This window comes from Rhopilema esculentum, chromosome 9 (genome assembly GCF_057945365.1).
Source record: "Rhopilema esculentum isolate cy_ngs chromosome 9, ASM5794536v1, whole genome shotgun sequence".
In the NCBI taxonomy this organism is placed as follows: Eukaryota; Metazoa; Cnidaria; class Scyphozoa; order Rhizostomeae; family Rhizostomatidae; genus Rhopilema; species Rhopilema esculentum.
In genome coordinates this window covers 8,436,497-8,458,723 of record NC_142823.1, presented here as the reverse complement: position 1 = coordinate 8,458,723, position 22,227 = coordinate 8,436,497, and the positions used below count along the sequence as shown (strand labels likewise).

General features: G+C 35.9%; 4 protein-coding genes across 6 annotated transcripts in view; 3 read left to right on the top strand and 1 right to left on the bottom strand.

The window, feature by feature from the left end:
• Positions 1 to 264: 264 nt before the first annotated feature.
• Positions 265 to 12,410, bottom strand: LOC135689188 (meiotic recombination protein SPO11). Its single transcript, XM_065206340.2, has 13 exons — positions 12,307 to 12,410; positions 11,402 to 11,490; positions 10,865 to 10,931; positions 10,345 to 10,453; positions 9,756 to 9,771; positions 9,435 to 9,505; positions 9,023 to 9,059; positions 8,467 to 8,576; positions 7,184 to 7,283; positions 6,184 to 6,221; positions 4,860 to 4,936; positions 3,998 to 4,109; positions 265 to 915 (listed from the first exon to the last, which is right to left on the bottom strand). Exons 1-13 carry the CDS (start codon positions 12,378 to 12,380, stop codon positions 796 to 798), a joined length of 1,020 nt encoding a protein of 339 aa, XP_065062412.2. The 5' UTR covers positions 12,381 to 12,410; the 3' UTR covers positions 265 to 795.
• A 2,486-nt stretch (positions 12,411 to 14,896) lies between these two features.
• LOC135688943 (coiled-coil and C2 domain-containing protein 1-like) overlaps positions 14,897 to 22,227 on the top strand; it is a 33,803-nt gene continuing 26,472 nt past the window's right edge. For all 3 annotated transcript variants that reach the window (XM_065206012.2, XM_065206011.2, XM_065206013.2), the window contains exons 1-4: positions 14,897 to 15,057; positions 15,800 to 15,914; positions 20,720 to 20,826; positions 21,359 to 21,439. In XM_065206012.2, the coding sequence (XP_065062084.2) occupies positions 14,983 to 15,057; positions 15,800 to 15,914; positions 20,720 to 20,826; positions 21,359 to 21,439 (378 nt within the window). In that variant the 5' untranslated portion in view covers positions 14,897 to 14,982. The remainder of the gene's footprint in view (positions 15,058 to 15,799; positions 15,915 to 20,719; positions 20,827 to 21,358; positions 21,440 to 22,227) is intronic.
• On the top strand, positions 16,568 to 18,511 carry LOC148959589 (uncharacterized). Its single transcript, XM_089110044.1, has one exon. It carries the CDS (start codon positions 16,787 to 16,789, stop codon positions 18,392 to 18,394), a length of 1,608 nt encoding a protein of 535 aa, XP_088966170.1. The 5' UTR covers positions 16,568 to 16,786; the 3' UTR covers positions 18,395 to 18,511.
• Positions 18,398 to 20,702, top strand: LOC148959588 (uncharacterized; the record flags this gene model as incomplete). The annotated part of the gene is made up of 1 exon (XM_089110115.1): positions 18,398 to 20,702. A coding segment is annotated over one exon (1,050 nt), but the record flags the coding sequence as incomplete, so codon positions are not given.

Genomic DNA, 22,227 nt, shown 5'->3' with positions numbered 1-22,227 from the left:
TTAATTTGTTATTAAATCAAATCAAAGTTAGTATCAAAGTTTTAGATATACCATGGGATTATCGCTTGACGCTTAATTTTCTACTAGAACTGGGAATGGTAAAAGGTGGTAACAACGCTTATGGTTCAAATGTTAACGAGGGAAGCAAAACTTCATCCTTTGCGTGAATAACGAAATATGCGCAACACAAAAATGTACGCTGGAGGGTAAGGTCTATTTTCTTTCCCTTCCCCTTTATCACGTGAAAAAGTTTGTTAAAAAATGAGTCGAAGCAGAGAATAATGCTATAAAACTTCCTGCAGTTTTCTAAGTTAAATACAACAAAATATAGTTTGATGTTGTCTCTTTTAAGCCAGACTGCAGGGTGTGGTTGCAAAAATATTTCCGGGGGAAAAGTCTCGGTTCTCAGCTTGCTTCCCTCACCTATCATCTTCATGCATATAACATGCCCACCATTACCCTGTCATCCCTGCATTGAGCGCAAAGTCGATTTGCATCTTTCATTTAGTTTCTTATTGGTTTGGTCTATGTCTCAAAACCTATATATTTTAAACTTAATCACAGAAACTCAAGATAAAAATACATAGGTTTTTGCAAAGCTATGTAAAAACTGAGTTGCTTATGTAAGCAAATGAAAGATTCAGCTTTTTGTAATCATCAGCAAGTTAAATCTAGGCTTGGTTTGAAACAACTCAATAAATAATGGGAAAAAATGCAAAATTCAGAAAGAAAGAATCAAACAAAGGCTGGCTATTATTAGAGAAAAAATGTCTGTTCTTGGGCTTTTGGTGAAGTTTACAGCCAATCTCCACTTCTAATTTTAGAAGGCAAATATATGTCAGTTGCAAATGTCGTTGAAACAGCCTCTAGACATTCTATTTCAGCCTTGAGTTTTTGATGCATCATCCTTTCAATCTAACGAGAGAAAGAATAAGATAAGTCTGGCAAAATGACATGATTTGGAAATGGCCAATTGTATTTATCCTAAGAAATACCTAGGGAAACAGATATTGCGTAACCTTTAGAGAGATTGAGAAAATAACCAGATGCAGAGAGAAGAGGGGTGAAAACAACAGAGCACAGGGTTGATTTCCACATTTTACTGTCCATATTTTACTTTCAACAACGGTGAACTCTTTATAATTGGGTATATGAAATACAATTGCATAAACCATAAACATGAAATATTGGAGTGAAACTGAGTGATTTGTGCTAAAAAAAGCTGCTATGCTTCGCATGATCATTTAGAAAACATATTTCGTTCTCCCTTTGGAAAGCAATTTGAATAATTATCAGATGGAGATAAAAGTAACAGATTCGTGTCGATAAGAGGTATTAAGTAAAATTGTTTGAAACAAGAGGGAGAAATGTCATAGGAAATTGCGTAATGCATAATGGGTGAGTGGCAAAGAGCACTTGCCACTCACTGTTGGCTTTTTGCTTCATGAAACCTACAATTGATTACAAGTACAGGAGTGGCGGCATGGGGGGCAAGGGGGGGGCTTTAGCCCCCCCTAGATTTTTGTTAGCCCCCCCCCCCCCCCCCCCCCGTCGGCAGCCAATCAATTTTTGCTTTCTCAATACCGTCGGCACTTGATGGATGTCACCCGGTTTACATGTTGTTTGAATGACATAAATAATCGAGGAGAAAACTGCACTGGCTGGTTTATGGTTTTCTCAATGGCTTTTCTTCGGCAATTTTACTATCATATTGGCTGTGACTTAATTTCATGGTGCTCCTTCGCATGACCCACAATACCATCGTGCTCCTCTTGGTTGAAATCCCTGTTGCTGCTCATGCGAATGCCAATTCATGCGAAACGTGCAGAGATGCTTGATTTGGATCATGTTTTGGACCGTTTCAAGAAAATTTACCCTAACAACAGCAAAATCACGCTGTCACAAATAAAGTTATTAATGAATTTTCTTCTTAAGGGATCCTCTTTTCGTTTCAAGACATTATTATTGCCAATGAAAGCATTTCGATCATGAGCACATTTTGCGTAATAAATTTTTCAAAAAGCACTTCTTGTCCTTTTTCATCAACTATTTTTCAATAGCATTGTTCACCGCATAGCTTGCGACAAACAAATTGTTTAGAGAAAACCATCGATTAACTTCTTCCAACATAGATAGGAAGAAATATTCAACAATAGGCAATATTTGCGCATTAAGTTTCTTACAAGGCACAAATTGTCGAGAAAATCTCGTGGACTCCGACACAGGTTGGAAAGTGGGGGCGGGGAGGGGAAAAGGGAGAATTTTGCACCCACAACAAACGATTTTGGAAAAATGCTCTATTGCTTGCAGTGGCGGCTCGTGACTTTCACAGTTGGGAGGGCAGACCATCAATATTGCGATAATCGATAGAAAGGTCGAGTTTGCAAATTATTCACTGTATTCATGGTTCGATGTTGATCGTCATGGAGCGCAGAAGAAGAAGCATATATAGATGTGGTTGTTGTTTAGCGATGATGTGATTTTATGGGCAAAATTTTTCTTGCCCCGAATTCCTCCAAATAAGCCAATCACAGGCCGCGTTTCGCATTGCTCGAGGTCGAAAATTGGCTTGTGCGCATGTCGGCTAGGGGCAAAAATACTTTGCCCGTGAAATGACATCATCGCTCAAGGCACTAGCGGGCCAGAAGCGAGGCTAAGGACGAGACGGGATAGCAAGGAGCTTTTTCTAGAAGAGATACAAACTTGTATAATTAACCACAGTAAGACTATCTTCAAAATTAAATATGAATATCATAGATTTCCTTTGAATCTTTTTGAGGGAACATTGCCCCAGATGCCCATTAGCAAGAGCCGCCACTGATTGCTTGCTCTATATGCTTGCTTGCTCTTGGAAAAATGCTCTATATCGGTGCCACTTCATTGGAGGTGCTGCTCAGGGGCGTCGCGACTGGGGGGTTGTCACACCCACCCCAATAGTATCTCAATAGGAAATTTCAGGTAAAATCCGCTCGGTGGAAGAAACGCTTTAGGTATTTCAGAGACCTTCCTGTCATAAAATCAATAAAGGATCAAGCAATCATAGGTAAAATTGTGCCTCGTGTCCATTTCTCCTAAAGTTTCTCAGTAGAAGCGTCAACTGCAATTCACTATGAGCTCCAGATTTTTCTTAACATTCATAAGGCATGCTAAGATGGAGAGAGGGATCTAAATTTAAAAGTAACTGACAACCTGGCATTTTTCAAGACCAAGGCGAAATTGTTGTTTTTATCTGCTGTAAAAAAGTTTTGCAAAAAGACAATAACTTTCAATAGGATTAGGAGGATTTCTTTAGTGAAATCTGCTTAAAAGAGTGCATTTTCCAGGAAAATAGAAGCATCACAATTCGAAAATTTCCTGCCCCTTCGGCGGCAACCATGCTGCCGCCTCAGGTAGTAACTATATATTTTGCCCGTCCCGATATAAAGATTTGACAAGACTATTAGAAAAGTCGGTTATTATTATACAGAGTTAGATTGACAAAAGGTATTGCAGAGGTTTGTGACACCAGCTAAAAAGTTTCAGGCAATAATTTTTTAATCAGGTTAATTTAATCATTCCACCCCCAACGAGGCTTGCCTCGCGACGGCCCTGCCTGCTATATGGGGCAAATCGAATTTTTTTCTGTCGGCAATTTGATACATCCAGCGTTGGCAGTTGCGGAGAATATAAACTTCGGCACCTTGAAGGTTTGTCTCTAGCGCCACCCCTGTACAAGTACCAACAAAGCTCATAACTTGAAGGCAATTGGTAGGAACAAAGCAGCACAGGATGCGGTGTCACAGGGGGCACCTGCCTCTAAATTTCGGAAACAACAAAGGTAATTTGCAGCTCAAGGAGGCTCCCTTTTGCCTACATCTGCTTTGTCCCATTTTTAAAATATTTTCTTCGTCTTTGCATACCATATCGTGACTTGTTAAAACCCTGACAAATTGTCAAAACATTAAATTAGATATGCTAATCATTGTCAAAGTGTTAATCTAAAGATACTAATCTTTACCTGATTGCTTATCTCTCTGTTACTTTGGATGTACGGACGCTTTAGTAAGTCTGACATCTTTTTCAAATCGCTATCTGTCGTATTTATCAATACTATCGATGGTATGCCCATTCTTAAGAATTAAGAGTAGAAAGAAATTAATCATGGCAGATGAGACGATCACTGATAACGAATAACACAGAATTGCATTTAAAGAGACTTCCAATCCTTGTTGTATCTGTTGAACTTTAAATGTTAATAGACATCGTGTTTATGGACACTTGAAAAAGAAGTCCTGTTCAGCAAATATAAAAGCGATCAGTCAGTTTGATTAGAAATTTTCTTTTCAAACTTCACTACATAGCCACACAGCCACGATGTCCTTTCCATCTATTTTTTCTTTTCGTTTCTATGTGACAAAGATTATGATTATAAATTACCCACCAAAACTTTATGACTCATGGCATCAGAGATGACTGGGTTACGAAGTATTTGTTTATTCAACTATGTGTGTCATGGTCTCGGGGTTAACCGCACCCTTTTGCTCTAGTCGTAGCTTAAAGCTTTTCTTTTATGAAATTATCCTACAAAATGTAATTACAACTTTATAATGGAATATGTTAAAAAAATTTCTCCCCATAATCTGAACTTGACCAAGGATTCATTTTGACAATTTTATTTTTAACCGAACATCGGGCACTTTGTATAAGCATTTTTAATTTAAAATATATATTCCGTTAAGACGCAAAGTAAAGAGAGTTAACGAAGATATGTTGTAGAGTTTTTAACAAAATTCAGAAAAAAACGATGTCAATGTCTGATTTATTTACGTCATTGATTCAAATACGAAGGTTAAGTTTCTATCCTGGAATCTAGGCCCTACCTTTCAATGTCAGAAGGAAGAACTCCCAGCCAACGAATAGATGGACATGTGAGATTCTCAGAGTCAAAGGTCAGTGACTGTTGGATACAATAGTAAAAGTTTAGTTAATATGCCACTGGAAGGGAGTTGTTTTTAGCAAGGAATGGGATATTTCTTTAAAGCTATTTGGATTATTTTCTAGTTTATGGCCTTAGAAAAAAGAGAGATTAAAAGCTCTTTAGAATATAATCTGATCGAATATCATGAAAGTGTTTAGAAAAAAAATATTTAAAATAACGAATATAGAAAAGGCTTGTAAATATTTATCAAAATTTGACTTTGCCGCAGCACCCAAGTAAATTTGTTGGTCCTTACTAAAAGAAGGTTTGCATATTAAGTATAAAGGATTGATAAAATGAGCAACAGTAGGTTGAAGATTTTGGAATAACTTCATAAGCTGGAAAATGCCCTGGTAAATAATGTTCTAAAATCACTTCCGTATGCAAGAATAAGATTATTCTTTTTTTTTCTTTCTTTATTTAAAGTTGGTACAATCTCTAGCTATGCAGACAAGCTAATTAAAACCAACTAGGCTGGGACCAAGTTTTCTGGTTGCGCAACAAATAGGCTGGGATCAAGTTTTTCTGAAACCACACCTTATCTGAACAGGTTTTGCTAAAAGCATTTTCCTGCATTTTCACTCATCATCTGCAAACTTTCTAGATAAGAATTCAGAAAAAAATTAGAAAAATATAAAAAAGCAACGTGCCAAGTCAAATCCTGCAGTTGCCTGAACACTATTTTCCCAGAAGTTTTCTCACAAAGAATTTCGCTTTCAAATCAACGCTAGGGTTGGAAGTTCAGAAAAAACTAATGACTGCAGAACTGATTTATTATTTGGATGAGTAAACCTGGAAAAAATACCGTAAATCCTCGAATTAGCCCCCCGGGGGCCTATTTATTTTTGAAATTTTTGGACGTGGGCTTATTCGAGAGGGGGGCTTATACGAGGGGGGGCTTATAAAATTATTGTAGGCATTAAGAAGATATTATTAAAAAACCTCATTTATTTAAGTAGAAATCTATTAATGAGCATTTAATTAATTACTACCAAAAGCATGAATTTGTTGTGGTTATTCAGTAAAACGCCATAGGCAACCTCAGATGGCAAAAATCATCAAATGGTGGGGCCCAATTCCAGAATTTACGGTAGCAGTGGGGGCTTATTCGAGGGGGGCTTATTGACAATTTGTAGTTCTAGCATGGGGGCCTATTTGAAGGGGGGGGGCATTTTCGAGGGGGACCAATTCGAGGATTTACGGTATGTGCAGAATCGTTTGATTACCTTTGATCCAAATCTGTAAATACACATGATTTCGATGCCTGAAAAACAGATATAACCTGTCACAATTTTCTATGTCTCACGTAAATATTAGAGAGTTTACGAAACACGACGCGACAGGTCCAGACGAGCACGGCGTAACCTGTTGTTGCAAAGTTAAAAAAACCTTCAGAGTTAGTTCGAGGCTTTTGAGGTAAGTATGATAATGAAAAGAAGTATCTAACATAGAAAAAACCATTATGATCTATGAAAACATTTCTCGTCTAGATGTATTCAAATATTTGTCAAGAGAACGTATCTATATAATGGAGGTTAAAGTTGATTAATTGAAAACCCGTCAATTTTAATGGGTGCCCAATGTAAACTGCTAACATTCGTCATAGAATACGCATGGTCAGCCTAACGTTACCCCCGTAAAAACATCTGCTCTATTTTTAACAGGGGGTAAAACATTACAACCCTTAACAACCATGCATTTAAACGACAACTAGGGGTGTAACATTCTGAATCTGCAAAGACTATGTTCCTTGTTATAGGCATGGCTGTGATTGTATGATACAAATAAATGGTAGAATGAGACATATTACTAAATGTTAAATGAACAAATGAAATGACTTGCTGGCCAGGGGGGCTAAGAGGCGGTCTTTTCTCCCAAAAACATTCAAAATTTTATCGAAAGCAAGAGAAACATTATTTTTCTTTAGGACTTTTGCATGTTTAGCACGGGAAATTTGTTTAGCCTTTCACTAATTCGTAACATGCCTCACGGTCCCTAGTCAAGTTCCATTTAGATTAATATCAAAAGCAAATATTTTGAATGAGTGCCACGCACCCCCTCCCCCAAACTTTGAAGCTCAAGGTGTGGCCTTTGAAAGCCCTTGCCAGCTTGTCAAATGGATGCCTGCCTTGTATCATATTCCCCACACCCCATTGAAGCTACAGCTTTGGTTCAAGAATCATGTAAAACTGTTATGCTACATGACAATGATCATGTAAAATTTACCGTGTGGATCAGCATCCATCAGAGCTAAGATTGGGATTTTCAAATTCTCCCAAATCTTCCTAAGAAATATCCTGGTATTGATGTCTGGAAAACCTTTTGCCTGTCGATAAAATGAATAGAAATAAAGTTAATGCTTTTAAGGATGTCTTAATTGAGTTATTCTATACTTAGTTTGGCAAACTCCACCCTAATATTTTTAGTTCTGCTTTTTAAGATGGTTTAGCTAAAGGAAAATCTGCAACGATTTTAATTGGTATACGTAAGAAGCCACAAAGTTGTTTTTCTCTTATATTTGTGTACTGTGAAATGACACTGTTTAGTTAACTCTGATTTAGTCTTTGAAGAAGGATGCGACACAAAAAGGCCAAATAACAGCAGTTGAAAGAATGAAAAAAAATTTGGAGGCAAGATTTATGATAAAAAATCTTGCATTTGTTAATAAAATTTGCTATCAAAAATATTTGCGTGAATAAAGAATGCTCCGTGTTTTGGAAGTTGTTCCTCTTCAAACCTGGTGTTTCTGTTAGTGCTTAGGTAGTATGTTTCGTTTGAGCAAATTTGCAAGACCTAGATTTTGGATTTGGACCTTCTGTGTAGAACAATTTGGACGAGGAAATGAACCGAGCACTCCAAACTGTGAATACCAAGCCAGGATAACATGGTTAAAGGTTAAAGGATGAATATCTAAGCTGACACTTTAATTTGATAGCATTCATTACCAAATATCCCTATCCTATCAAGAGCATTCAAATCGTTAAAAAAGCTGTTTCTTTATCAGATTGCAAGTTTTGACATAAACCAAGCTTCTGCAAAGTATCATGATGTAATTCAAAGCTACAGATCGAAGGTACCTCGGGTACGAAGACATGAACCGAAAATTCTAGCTGACAAATAGCATTTCGAATGCATCTTCGAATTGCCCCCCCCCCCTCGAATAAGCCCCCACTCTAAAACTACAAATTGTCAATAAGCCCCCCCCCTCGAATAAGCCCCCACTGCTACTGTAAATCCTCGAATTGGCTCCCTTAAATTGGATGATTTTTGCCATCTTAGGTTGTCTTTGGCGTTTTATTGAGTTATCTTAAAAATACATACTTTTAGTAAAAATTAATTAAATGCTCATAAAGAAATTCCTGCTTAAATAAACGAGGTCTTTTAATAATGCCCTCTTATTGTCTACAATAATTTTATAAGCCCCCCTCGTATAAGCCCCCCCCCCCTCTCAAAGAAGCCTACGTTCAAGAATTCGAGGATTTACGGTAGTACTTATTCCCTTTACATACCGTTATCATAATGCATGGGCCAAGCTTTGAAATCACATTGCTGTCATTAAGCTTTTGAAAAGAGGCTTCTTTCTCCACCAGCAGCACGAACCTCGCTTTTGAGTAGAAGTCTAGGTATTGTTAAGCAATTATTTTTTGGGAAAAATCTATTAGCAGAAAACTTCTGAGACGGCTAAAGAGCTCAAAGAATGCAGAATACAGTTATGGCATGCGGTAGTACCCAAGGGTAGTTTCATTGGAGGGCACATTGGCAAAAGACCCCTCCCTCTATCACTAGAAGTATCTAGCAACCCCTCTGCTGCGTGAAAACTTCCTCATTATGTTGAACCAAACCAGAGTGCTCAGGATTGCTTCAAAAACTTTTCATCTTATCAAAGAACTTATAGGTTCTGGTTCTACAAGAAACAAGTACGTCCCCTTCTTGTGCCACCATTGTTTCTGCAGCGTCTGTTACAATCTTAATACAATAACTGAATGTTAAGATTTCTTCAGACTTTGTCTAGTTTATTCAAACGATCGGTTTACAATACATTTTTACGTAATCATGAAAGGATACCATGAATTTCATCAACGCGAGATGGAATCATTGTACCCTGCAGAAAAAAATCGATGAAAAGAAAATGAAGGCATTTCATTTGAGAGTGACCATGTTGGCTAGAAATATGATTTAAAGGCCCCCACTTAGTTTGTTCAGGACAAGGAATCAATCAAGAAAAATTACTTCTGTATGATTATACATGTTTGAGTGAAGTTGGACTAGGTGTTGGTACTCCGATCACGGTAAGTTCGCTTTGCTGCTTGGGCCCAATCTATGCTGTTGAATCAGAATTTTCACGTTTTGAGATATTGACTGTTCCCTGCAAGCTAAGCCCAGTGCGGTTAAAGAGATATAATTCAAAATCCAGATACTCAAATTCATTTCAGCTCATTTTTTTAGTGAGTCTCGTACAATTGAATTTTGGATTTACCATTCTACTTTGACTGCAATCGATGAAATTGTCATCATTGTCTCTGAAAACGAGGTTGCCGATGACGATGCCTTGAAGAAAGCAAAGGTTGATTTTTAGGACATGATAGACAAATCCTGTCGATGACTAAATGAATGAATGAATGAATGAATGAATGAATGAATGAATGAATGAATGAATGAATGAATGAATGAATGAATGAATGAATGAATGAATGAATGAATGAATGAATGAATGAATGAATGAATGAATGAATGAATGAATGAATGAATGAGCTGATCGATTACTTTGAAAAATTTATTGCTATAAACTTTCACTGACCTTTTGGCGATGCAAGCTAGAAATCGAAAGAAATTATGATATTGATACTTTATAAAAATTATCTGTAAAGACATTAGAATGTTTTTATTATTTAGAAAAACATTATCTGTAAAGCAATTTTGAAAACTGTCACACCTATAGATGGATTTAAAAGGTGTTATCATGTTTTATCCACCATGTTTTTGTCAGCAATCTACCCTTTGAATGTGGCTTTGTGTGACAATGCATCATTGAATTAAGCTAGCAACCAAAACTAGTATTAGGAATATGTTTTGTCTATGAGTTTATGTAACCAAAGTCAAAAATCAATACGTGAAATTTTGACGTGTTTTTTCTTCCCTATTTGCAAAAAATGAGACAACCAAGATTCGACCTTGGATTGCTTGAGATCTTGAAATGTTATTCAGGAACTTCAGATTTATTGCGATCACCACAAATGACTTATTGCAGTTCATAACATATGGTTTATTAAAAAAATCATTTACAATCATAAAAGAATCCTAAAATAGTTTGAAAAAAACAATTTTTTTTCTTTTCACAAAAGTAGCTACCACTTCAAAGGCTATTTATTTATCATGAGTATAGCTACCACGTGCAAAGAGTTTCTCGGGATTTGCAACATGCAAGCAATGTCATTGAATGCCTCATCTACCACTTGTTGAGTCCCGAAAAGGTTTTTATCTGTGTAATATAAATCCCTAGGAAAAACATTATAACGTCATAGACGAAGATGTACCAACCATGAGTATGCTTGCACATAAAGTCATCTACATAAAATCATGTTTGATCTTCGCCAAAATGCAAGAACGGCAAAGATCGTACAACTCATAGCTGTGAAAAGGTTGTTGGAAGCAAAACGTTTTAAGCCAGTGCCATATCATTGTAGATTGGAGAAAGATTTTGAAAGGTCATCGATAGAATGAATGCTTTTTTGGACACTGGGTGATTTTCCTGCCTTTGTGAAGCTAATCTGGCAAAACTAGTAGCAAGATTCAAGAAGATCGAACCCGATGTCAACACACTAGTGAACTGGAAAACAAATCAAAGATTATGAGTAAATTTTGAAGCAATAAGAAGCACGCAACAAGTAAGACAAGACCAAATCTTACCGTTTTGTAGTATAGCTGTCAGTCTGCAGAAGTTGATAGCAGAGCGATAAAGCTCTCAGCATAACAGCTGAAAGAATAAACCAACAGAATGCTGTATACATCACTCCCATTTTGACATATACAAAGCAATTATTCTTTCATTTATACACTCTCCTTCATTTCTTAGTAAGACGCTGCGCATCAGACAGTTGACCATTTAAGGTTAATGCAAGACATGACTCGATTCCAGGGCCAACGTTTTAGCGTTGGGGTGTAGCAAAAATGAGGATTTTTTGCAAAGTAGGGGTCCTTAATCGCTAAATTTTTAGATTTGTTATCAAGTACATGGTTTGGTCACCCACCTTTTCGACAAATGGGAGCTAAAAATCGCCCCTCCTTGAGCACAATAGCTAGCGACGGCCCAGCTCTCTACGCACGTGTTTTGAACATACGATTTTGGTGCATATGTTGGTATCACCCCTAGGACTTGTACAGATTCAACATGTCCTAAAGAATCTTTGGTATTTGTTTTGAAATTAAATAAACGAAAAGTCGTACAAAACTTGTTAGTTGAGCATTCTTTTTCCAAAGAGACAACCGTCATTTGAGCATCTTCTTCCATCTGAAGGCCAACACGTTGATTGAATCTAAAAATAATAAAAACAATGATTGACTAAGTGTAAATAATTCTTTATCAAAGTTCATTTAACACACTTTCTACTGATTTGGGTGGAGAAAAAGAGAGAGTAGAAAAAGGTAATAAAAATTGTACAGACTTGATTCATTGCAAAGCACGTGAAATCACTCAAAAAGATTTCAGTTGAGCAGATGGCAAGTCATGCATCGTGAAAAAGATCACTATTATATGTTTAATGCAGCATGGAAAGAATTTATTTATTTTAATATTCTTTCTATAAAAAGGTTTTGAAAAAAGTTTAGTTAATTTTTTTTTCAAATGGTTGTAAAATAAGGTAAAATGGACAGTATTGTTTTGTTAAGCATAGAAAAGAGTTTTAAATTAGATTTTTGTTTGATTTTTCTAGAAGCAGATTTGATTTCCGTTGAGAGAGGTGTCCATTGTCAGGACTCCGGAGGTTGCTTCTACAAGTTTCAACCAAAGCAAAACGTTTTGGGGAACAGACCATTTCAAACAGAATGCGATAAAGCAGCACCGGACTAAAATTAAAGCTGATTTCTCGTCTAGAAACGTCTGGGAACGTCTTTATTTTCCCAAGCTTTTTAAGTTTGCACGTTTGCAGATCTGCATTCATCATCATCAAAATTTTATTTAAGGCCCAACAGTCTATAGAAATGCTTATAACATTAATTCACCGAGAGTAATTTTTGCATAAGCTCGAGAATGCATCTGAATTAAATTAGCAGGTATAATATTATACAATTGAGTGAAAGGATTTAACCGTGACTAGTTGTAAGGGAAGTCACAGTGGTTGTAACAGGTGAACCTTGTGCTGGCATCATGTCCTCGTTTATTGAAAACAAACTTCATTGGTTTTCCATTTGCAAGGTCTTCAAGCATGTTTTTGACCAGACATTCAATTTTCGTCAAGATTTCATCTCTAAAACAATGAGAAGAAAATACGAACTCGCCAGTATACTTACATTAATAAATGATAATGTTTAGTAGTGTTGCTATCGTTTTGGGTGCTACCTGCAGTGTGTGCGTAAGGGAATGAAAAACAGTTGATTTGTTTATTAAAATCGATTATTGAAGCTTACAAATAAGTAGTTTGAAAGAAAATGGTAAATGTGAGCGTTATCTTAGTGTCTGAAGATGAATTATGTCGTGTTTATTCTAAACGGGGGGTAAAAGCAGGTAAGCATTGCTATTCATAATACTGAAATTATTTTCACTTTTCAAGAAACATTACGTCACAAGTTGCATCCTGGCACTTTTTGGGCACTTTTTGACTGTTTGGTACTTTGAAGTGACAACAGGTACAGATCAATAGAATGGCCCAAAATGTGTCCTAACATTAGTTCTAACGGGGGCACAACATTTTGATGGGGGTACCATCTCTCTTTACCAAGCTACGTGTGCCAGATGGTGGTCCAGTAGGGCAAAAAAGTGCCAAAAATAGTCTTTGGTCTATAACTTTTGAACCACAAGTAACATATTCTTAATGAAGAAAGTTTCATTTCCAGTAGGCCCTTCATTGCACATGGGCCCAATGGCAATCACTCCCTTGCCCACTTTCTCCCTCTTGTTGGGCCTGAGAAACAAACACACATAGTTGAATTAATTCACGAACTTGCTGATAGATTTGTTTGTTTGGAAAATTTTTGCTCCTTCTTCCTCTGTGCCAATTATTCTATTTGATTCGTCAATTGCAATAAGATTGTTCCTTAACTGCATTAACTTCGTCCAGAAATCTCCACTCATTTGGAAAGCAGCAGCCATTTTCTTTACTTTGATGCTACCTGAAAAGAAGAAAGACATTTTAAAGAGTCGGAATAATTTCATCAAACTATGGCGTTCTTTGACCTTCCTTATTTCGAAAAATTGAAAACTATGCAAAACACAACTTGGTTTTAACTGTCTATAGGTAACGGTAAAACTGTCTATAGAAATCAGATTCATAGTTACTTTGTTACTTGGAGGGGCTCGAGTCCCCAAAAATGAAGAAAATACTTTGCCTTCTTAGCCTGTGCTCCAGACCCCTAACTTGAAAGTAGAGGTCTGTACAACTCTCTCTCTACTTTCAAGTTAGGGGTCTGGAACACAGGCTATGCCTTCTATGAACGATTCTTTTCGCTCCAAACTTTATCAAACAATTATACCCCCCACCAATCTTTCTGTTTTCCCTACGGTCTTTCTGTTTCCCAGGATTTCTTGAAGCACTTTTGAAGCAATGTTACTAAGGGGTATATTAAGTACAAAGTTTAACGTGACTTTTGTAATATTTGATTATGCGTTCAACATTCAGCGATCAGCAAAGGAGGGTAGATGAAATGGTGATATTCAGGAAATGAAAAGAAATAACAAAAATGAAACTTTAATAAATGGAAATGGCTCTTAGAAAATATAACTAGACAATCTAAGTATAATAATTATCAGCTCTTTTTTTGATCTCGTTAAGCTAAACTTCAGATGATTTATAAATTTTTAAGCTAAATTTTGGCTGCATGGCTTTCACGGAACAAGAAAAAAAAGTTTGCTTGTTCAGGATAATAATCCTAACTTGTTATTAGAAAAAAATGTTTTGGTATTAGTCAATTTTCAGTTACATAATTCTTATTAATTGCAGAATTGCAAAGTCTTTCGAATGTTTGTCGATTAAAAGAAATAAAAGAAGCAAATAAAGAATTATCATTGCTGTGTTATCTTATTTTGATTAAGTAAAAACTTATCACAAGTAACTAATAACAAAACCTTTTTTCAATCACACTTAACAAGTCTCAACTCAAAGCACAACTTGAATGAAAACACTTATTTTGTACACCTGTTCATAGTCAATAGAAAACTTATTCTAGACTAGCCTATGTTTCAATAATAACGATCGATGTAAGTAATTTGTACCGGGAAAAAGTTTTTAAAATAAACAACGAGTTTCGAGCATTTGCCCGTTATCAAGGCTATGCTCGAAACGTCGTTATTTATCCTAAAAAAATTTCCTGGTACAATTTACTTACATTAATCGTTATTATAGCATCATATTGTACCGCACACAATCTAGTATATTTATGGAATCTTTTCAGGAAGGAGGCAAGGGCAGGTAAACCAGTCAAGGAGGATGATATTCCTCCCCCTGTTGTTGTCAAAGCCTAGGTATGCTCCGTTGAAAATTAGCTGAAATAAAATTAAACGGAGACAAATTAATTTTAACCTTTTCTTCACACAAAGCTTGTTGATGAGATTAGAACTTCTTGAATAAACTTCAATGAAACAAAGTGAAATATGACTGATTTAAGAAGCTATAAACCTTCGTGAAAAACTTTCTTGTCCTTTCAAATTTGAATTCGTCATTGAATTTCCCGCGCTTTCTGCTAGTGCCCATTCTTCTTACGTCATTCGAGCTAACAGAATCATTTCGAGGCTAGACCTGAACTGCAAGATTGCAAGTTTTGACAAGAAGGCCAAGGGGTGTTGTAAGGAACTCCAAGATAACAACAAAATTAAAATGTTTGGAAGTAAAAAGGGAAAAGATACTAAAAAGAGGGAGAACAGAGGAAACAATGACGATGTTATGAAAATGGTATGTATTGCTTAAAGTACATATTTAATAACATCCATTTGAGAGTTGTATCAGGCACAACCGCTTTGTCATCATCACCACCCATTCTGTCTGACCTGACCTAGAAAGTAAAACGATATCAAGAGTTTGTAGAGACTTGCAAAAATTTACTATGAGTGCTTAACATATGCTTTGTTGCTTATTTAAGTAAACCCTCTTCATAATATGAGCATTCAAAATAAATTAATGATAAAACACTGTTGATGCAGTAAGCACATTTTATAGTTTTACAATTTTATGTTTATCTTCCTTTTGATCAGTTAAGTTAAAGTATTTCCACATCAGCTTGGGCTGCAACGTAAATTTTAAACTGCTTGATCAAAAAGGTAATGTAATATTGCAAAACAAAACATTGAATATATCTTTATTCGAATAAATTTGCCCTGGCAGGATTTAGGAATGAATTAAAAATATTGCAGGGTGTAAACTTGCTATAGAGTTCTTGATGATAAGGAAGTCAACAGCCTCTTTTTTCTTAATTTATCTTTTTAATATATTGATAAAAAAGTTGGATGTTCTCAATTACCTAGACTAGAAACTTAGAGACATCAAAGCAATAACCAGTTGAATGCAAATTCTATTAAGTTCATTGCTTTTTGTTGCATCTTTATCTTGTTCTAAAAAATATTCAATGATTTAGGTATGAATGTTAACTCTGGAGGATTATTCCTAAAGTCTGTGTTTTCTTTTTGGTTTTTTTAAGTTTGGTCTTGGGATGCCACCAGAAGATGACGATGAGGATGATGAGAGCTTGGAAGCTGAGTTAGCAGCCTTACAGGGGAGACCAGTCCAGAAGAAGAAAGCTCCAAAGAAAAATGGTAAGTTAGTACATAAATAAAAGAAACGCTTGCTTAGAATTAACGCTTGCTTAATCAGTTGCTCGAAAGGGTTTGTTTGCTGTACAAGGATAAAACAGCATTAGGGGTATTCCATGTCAAATCAACACAGGTATGACACCCATGTACTCAGATTGATTCATAACTTTGGTCAGGTAGTCCCTTTTATAGTTTGAAAATACACAGAAAATTTCAGCTCAGTACCTTGTATTGTTTCCGAGTTATGAGATGTTACATATTGATGACCACACCCTTATGCGAAGAAAGCCACCGCCCATTTTTTACAAGAAATGGCTGTAGAATAATGGTCTGCAATCAAGTACTATACTTAAGATCCTGTTGAAATTATGCAATCTGATGGAACTTGCTATGGAGATTCCAAATATCACATGCAAAATTCTGTAAACCTCACAGTTATCATTCTACAGCTGATTTAAATTGAAATAGTTGGTTAAAATTTTTTCGCAAACATTGCATTCTTTAAGTGTAAATAGCCAAAATGGGTCCAAACAGATCATAATGGGGATGGGGTGTGATGGGGAAATGGGGTGTGATGTCATACCCATAGGATGAATGGATTGTTGACAGCTATTGATGAGAAGCAAGCTGAGAGGCAAGTCAGGGCATGAATTTGTCACATTTTGTTAGAATTTATATGGAAATGATGCAATGGCCAAGTTTAGTTTCAGATCTGAAGGTGTCATGTGTCATGTGTTATGATATAATTATACCTAAATTTAGCTGCCTGAAACTATAAAACCCATGCTTGCTAAGTCATAAAGTCAGATTCTGAGAAGTGGAAACAGCAAACTGTGGTAAATTTTGGCCAGTTTTAACATTGCATATTGAATTAAATGGAAGCTTCAAAGGAAACCTGCTCAATTGGGTATCATCTGAAGGACCCCTGTCATAAGCTTACATTTATCAAGTTGAAAGGTTTAAAAGAAATTGATACTCTTGATGATATTTCAAAGGAGACTCTTATCTTACGAACGAATTTTGTTGAAAATATGACAGGCCATAACATATGTCTACACCATGAACAAAAGCTGCTCAACAAGTTCCACCTTGGGCAAAAAAAATGCTGCAACCCTTTGGAAAAAGACAGCCATAAAGGAAAAGGGTCATTGCATGAGGTCACTTTAGAGATGGCAAAAAAACTCAAAGAGAGGAAAATATCAATTGTTCCAGGCAAGAAAATTTGTCCCAGCTGCTGTAAAGATATTAATGAAACATTGATTAATGAACATGAAGAAGCTCTGCCACATTCGGATGAAGAGTTACTTGACTTTGAAGCAAATTTAGATGGTGACAGAAACAGAGAGATCTTGAATTCATCTCTAATTGAAGAAGACATCAGCCCTTTAAAATTACATGCTGTCGCATCTCATTCAAGAGTTGCCCACGGAAAGAGAAAGATAGCTCAGGTTCAATCTAGATTCAGACAAAAACAGCTGGATCTGCAAATTACAATGGCAAAGGCTATAGATGTCGAGCCTAGAGAATTGGATCTAAGTTCAGAGGAGGAAAAGACACTAACCGAAACTGAACAGAAAGCAAAAGATTTTGATGTCTTGCTTTTTCTAATGAAAGAGAAGATAAGGGCCTCATCTCGAAAAGAAATAATAAAAATTTTTCCCCTGACACCAAAATCTTGGTCAATACGGAAGACTGCTGACTTTTTCAATGTATCAAATTATCTAGTTAGAAGTGCATTTAAATTAAGAAAAGAGAAGGGCATCTTATCAGAACCACAAACGAAGAGGGGAAAATGTTTACCAAATGAAATTATCCAGCTTGTTGAAGACTTTTACTGTGATGATGAGTTTAGTCGGCAGATGCCAGGAAAGAAAGATTACGTTAGCATTTCACGAGGGGTACATCGACAAAAAAGACTGATCATGATGAATCTGAATGAACTTTATGCTGTCTTTAAAACTAAGTTTCCAGAGGTAAAGATAGGGTTCTCCAAGTTCTGCATGTTGAGACCCAAGTGGTGTGTCACAGTTGGGTCTTCAGGTGCTCACTCAGTCTGTGTTTGTTCAATTCATCAGAATGTAAAGCTGCTACTGAAGGCAGTAGATTTGGAACAATCTTATCATGAACTTATTGAAATGATTGTGTGCAACAGAAACAACAGGGAGTGTATGATACATCGGTGTGTTAATTGTCCAGGAACAAGATGTTTAAAAGATTACCTGATAAGAACATTAAAAGGAGAATTCGAAGAAGACAGTTACAACAGTGACATCATGATGTGTGAAGCAGAGACAGATAAGGACAGTGAGCAGGTAGCTGGATTGCAAAGAGATGATTTTTCTGAAGAGGAGCAAATAATTTTTAATCAATGGTGCAGTACTGACAGAACTGAAATGATTAAACAAACAGCTACTGTTGATGATTTTATTGATTTACTTGTGGAAAAGCTTGATAACATCACAAAGCATTCCTTCATTGCATAAAAACAGGCTGAATATCTAAAGGAAAGAAAAACAAATTTGAAAGAAGATGAAGTAATTGCTATTCTTGATTTTGCTGAAAACTATCAATTTATTGTTCAAGACGAAGTACAAGGATTCCATTGGAATAAATCACAATGCACATTGCACCCTGTTGTTCTTTACACCAAAGAAAATCTTGATTTGGTATCTGAATCCTTGTGTTTTATCTCTGATGATCTAGATCATGATGCTGGCCTGGTGTATTTTATAATTCAAGAAACAGTCAAATACATAAAAGCACAAAAAACAAACTTTAATAGAATTGAATACTTTTCAGACGGTTGTGCAGCTCAGTATAAGAACTGCAAAAATTTTGTAAATATTTGCCATCACTATTCAGATTTTGGTTCCACATGCTGTTGGTCATTCTTTGCAACAAGTCATGGCAAGTCAGCTTGTGATGGACTGGGTGGCACAGTTAAAAGAATTGCAACAAGAGCAAGCTTGCAAAGAGCATATGATAACCAAATTTTAACAGCGAATCAACTGTTTCATTTCTGCCAAAGTGAGGTTAATGGGATAAAGTTTTTATTTGTGGAAAAGGAGAATTCAGATGTAGTTCGACAAGAATTGAAACCAAGATTTGGAATGGCTAAAACTGTACCTGGAACAAGGTCATATCATCATATTTTTCCTTTGTCCAAGACATGCATTGGAACAAAGCTAACATCCTCAGATAAAGAATTTTCATCAAAATTCGATTTTCTTATAAATTTTGGCTTCAGAAAGGTTTCAACTTCAATAAACTCTTTTGTAATTTGTAAATATGATCTCCAGTACTGGGTTGGCTTCATTGGAGAAACAAATAAAGGTGACAGTGAAGTGAAGGTTAGATTTCTCCATCCTAAATGTCCCGCAAGGTCATATTTTTGGCCAGAGAGAGAAGACACTTGCTGGTTACCAGATGAACAAGTCATTCAAAATCTGCAGGTTCTGTCTACGTCCACTGGAAGGCAATACAAGTTGAGCAATGATGATGAAAAGATATTGTCGAAACTTCTCAAGAACATCTAAAAACCTTTTTGTATCTAAAAACATTTCAATTATTGCTTAACATTTAAACCTTATTTTATTATTCACCGTGTAGGCTTAAAAGCGGCTCTATTACAAAATCCTTTTTTCTGTTAGCACAAAATTCATGACTCCAGAGTTTCTGGATATAAATGAGTTGTCTGTATTTATGATATTTCTCTTACACTTTGATTCTGAATTTTCAGGTCAAGACCAAGTAATAATGCTAATTATGTGTATTTGAAACATAGCAGTATGTCAGCGTCTGTGCACAAAAAACACAATAAACCTATTTTTTAAACCCTTTGTATCTTTAAAAGCACACAGAACACCATCACCAAACTTCATAGTCTGTTTAAGCATAATGTCAACTTGATTCATGTCAAATTTCATTATGATCTGTTTGGACCCATTTTGGCTATTTACACTTAAAGAATGCAATGTTTGCGAAAAAATTTTAACCAACTATTTCAATTTAAATCAGCTGTAGAATGATAACTGTGAGGTTTACAGAATTTTGCATGTGATATTTGGAATCTCCATAGCAAGTTCCATCAGATTGCATAATTTCAACAGGATCTTAAGTATAGTACTTGATTGCAGACCATTATTCTACAGCCATTTCTTGTAAAAAATGGGCGGTGGCTTTCTTCGCATAAGGGTGTGGTCATCAATATGTAACATCTCATAACTCGGAAGCAATACAAGGTACTGAGCTGAAATTTTCTGTGTATTTTCAAACTATAAAATGGACTACCTGACCAAAGTTATGAATCAATCTGAGTACATGGGTTTCACAGAAGTGAAGGCTGTGTTGATTTGACATGGAATGACCCATTAACTATATCTATTGGCCAGTCCAGAAATTGAGATAATTCCTTGCAAGATCTCATGGACAAGCTATAGTCATTCTGATGCAGGCTATGTTTTTACTTCGATACAGTGGCGGACACTTGGGGGGGGGGGCGAGGGGGGTGACCGCCCCCCAATAACTTAGAGGACAATGGTCTTTTGTTCTAAAACAATGGGAAATGTGACATCATCTTATTAAAACAATAGGCTTGCCCCCCCCCCCAATATTTGATCAAGTGTCCGCTCCTGCTTTGATATAAGGAACCTTCCTTTTTAAACTTCATGAGAGAAACCAAATGTGGAAAAACATCATAAAGACATCAAAATGTTGTCTTTGCCTTGGTAAACCTGTTAGGAAATGAAATATACCAGTCTTCATGTGAGACTTAAAGTCTAAAGTTTGTGTTTCACCTTTTTTCATAGAAAAGTTAATGTCTCTTGATCAAATTCAACAACTTGCAGCTGCAAGTTTGAAAGATGTAGGTGATGATCAATTTTCAGATGAAGACATTGATGATGAAGATCTTCTTGTGAGTCTGCAAACATATATTGTATCTTTAAATGTGTATTATATATTGATTGTGAATCCTTAAGCATGGAGTTTATGTGAGAACTAATTGTATAAAACATCTGATACAGTTTTTTATATTGCAACTTTGAGTTTCACACTTAATTCAGGCACCAGAAAGCAGTTTTAAGCTAAATTTTAAAGTATATCCTAACAATAATTTTACTAACATGTTTTTTCAATTAAGATTGTGTTGAGGCAATGGAAAGTTTATGTATCTAAGCCACAACAGGTGTGAGTAATATTGTACCTGTATTTATAAGCCACCATCTTTTCCTTTGAAACTATATCTCTGTAAAAGCCTCAACCCAATACCTTTTTTTATGTAATTACCTTGCCTTGATATTTATATAGTGTTAAATTATGTGATTTGAATTTCAAAATTTGTAGTCACATTACTTCTTAAAAATATGACTTTTGGATCCTTGTTTGCTTTTGTTCTTAAAGAAATAGACTGACCTAAATTGTGAATGTAAATAATTTTCAATTAACAGGATGAGCTGCATGATTTGATTCCTGATGGAGATGCAGATATTGAAATGGCAGAACCAGAGAAGCCAAAATCTCCCCCTAAGGTACATTGAAATGATAATTAAAGACACGCAGCAGTTATAAAGCTAAATTGTTAAAAGAAAGCTCAATTGTTAAAATATACTGGAACACTGCTCATGTAAAATCATGAGTTCAAACAATGCTACTCTATTTTGTTGCAGTGTTACAAAATGTTAACTGTAGTCCTGCTGTTTCCCGAATAATTGTTCTGCTGTTTGACATAGAGAGCAAAGCAAATAATGAACAAGCAATCACATGCAAATCTCATATCCGATGCTTGTATTCAGTCTATTTCGTTTAGCATGTGCGATTGCACACACACACACAAACAGGTGTTTTTGCAGTTTTCTGTTATCATCAATTTCCCATGGTCTCATGATTGTTTATCCTTTTCCCTTGTTATTTGATTAGCACTTTTGACCACAATATGATTTTTCCAATTTTTGGAAGTGATGTTTGGCTTTTGACTGAATGCTCCTTTCAACTTAGCGTCTCGTCTTTCAGCTAAGTCACCACTAGCATGTTAAGTGTAATAACTGATTTCCTGTCAAAACCTAATTGTGCCCTGAGAGCAAGTAGCTGTTGGAAACAATTTTTATTTGCTCTTGTAACTTTGGAGAGTGACACTGACTTTTGAAAGATGGCTGCTAAGGGCAACAAAGTCTGTTATGTATTGATTGAATTGAGTTTTGCTCTTGCACGTATTCGAGTGGCTTTTACCTTTCTTGTTCCTTTTACCAATTTTATCAGGTTATCACTTCAAATTTTCTTACTAGTGCGATCGCACACGCAAATTTGTTTACATGTGGGC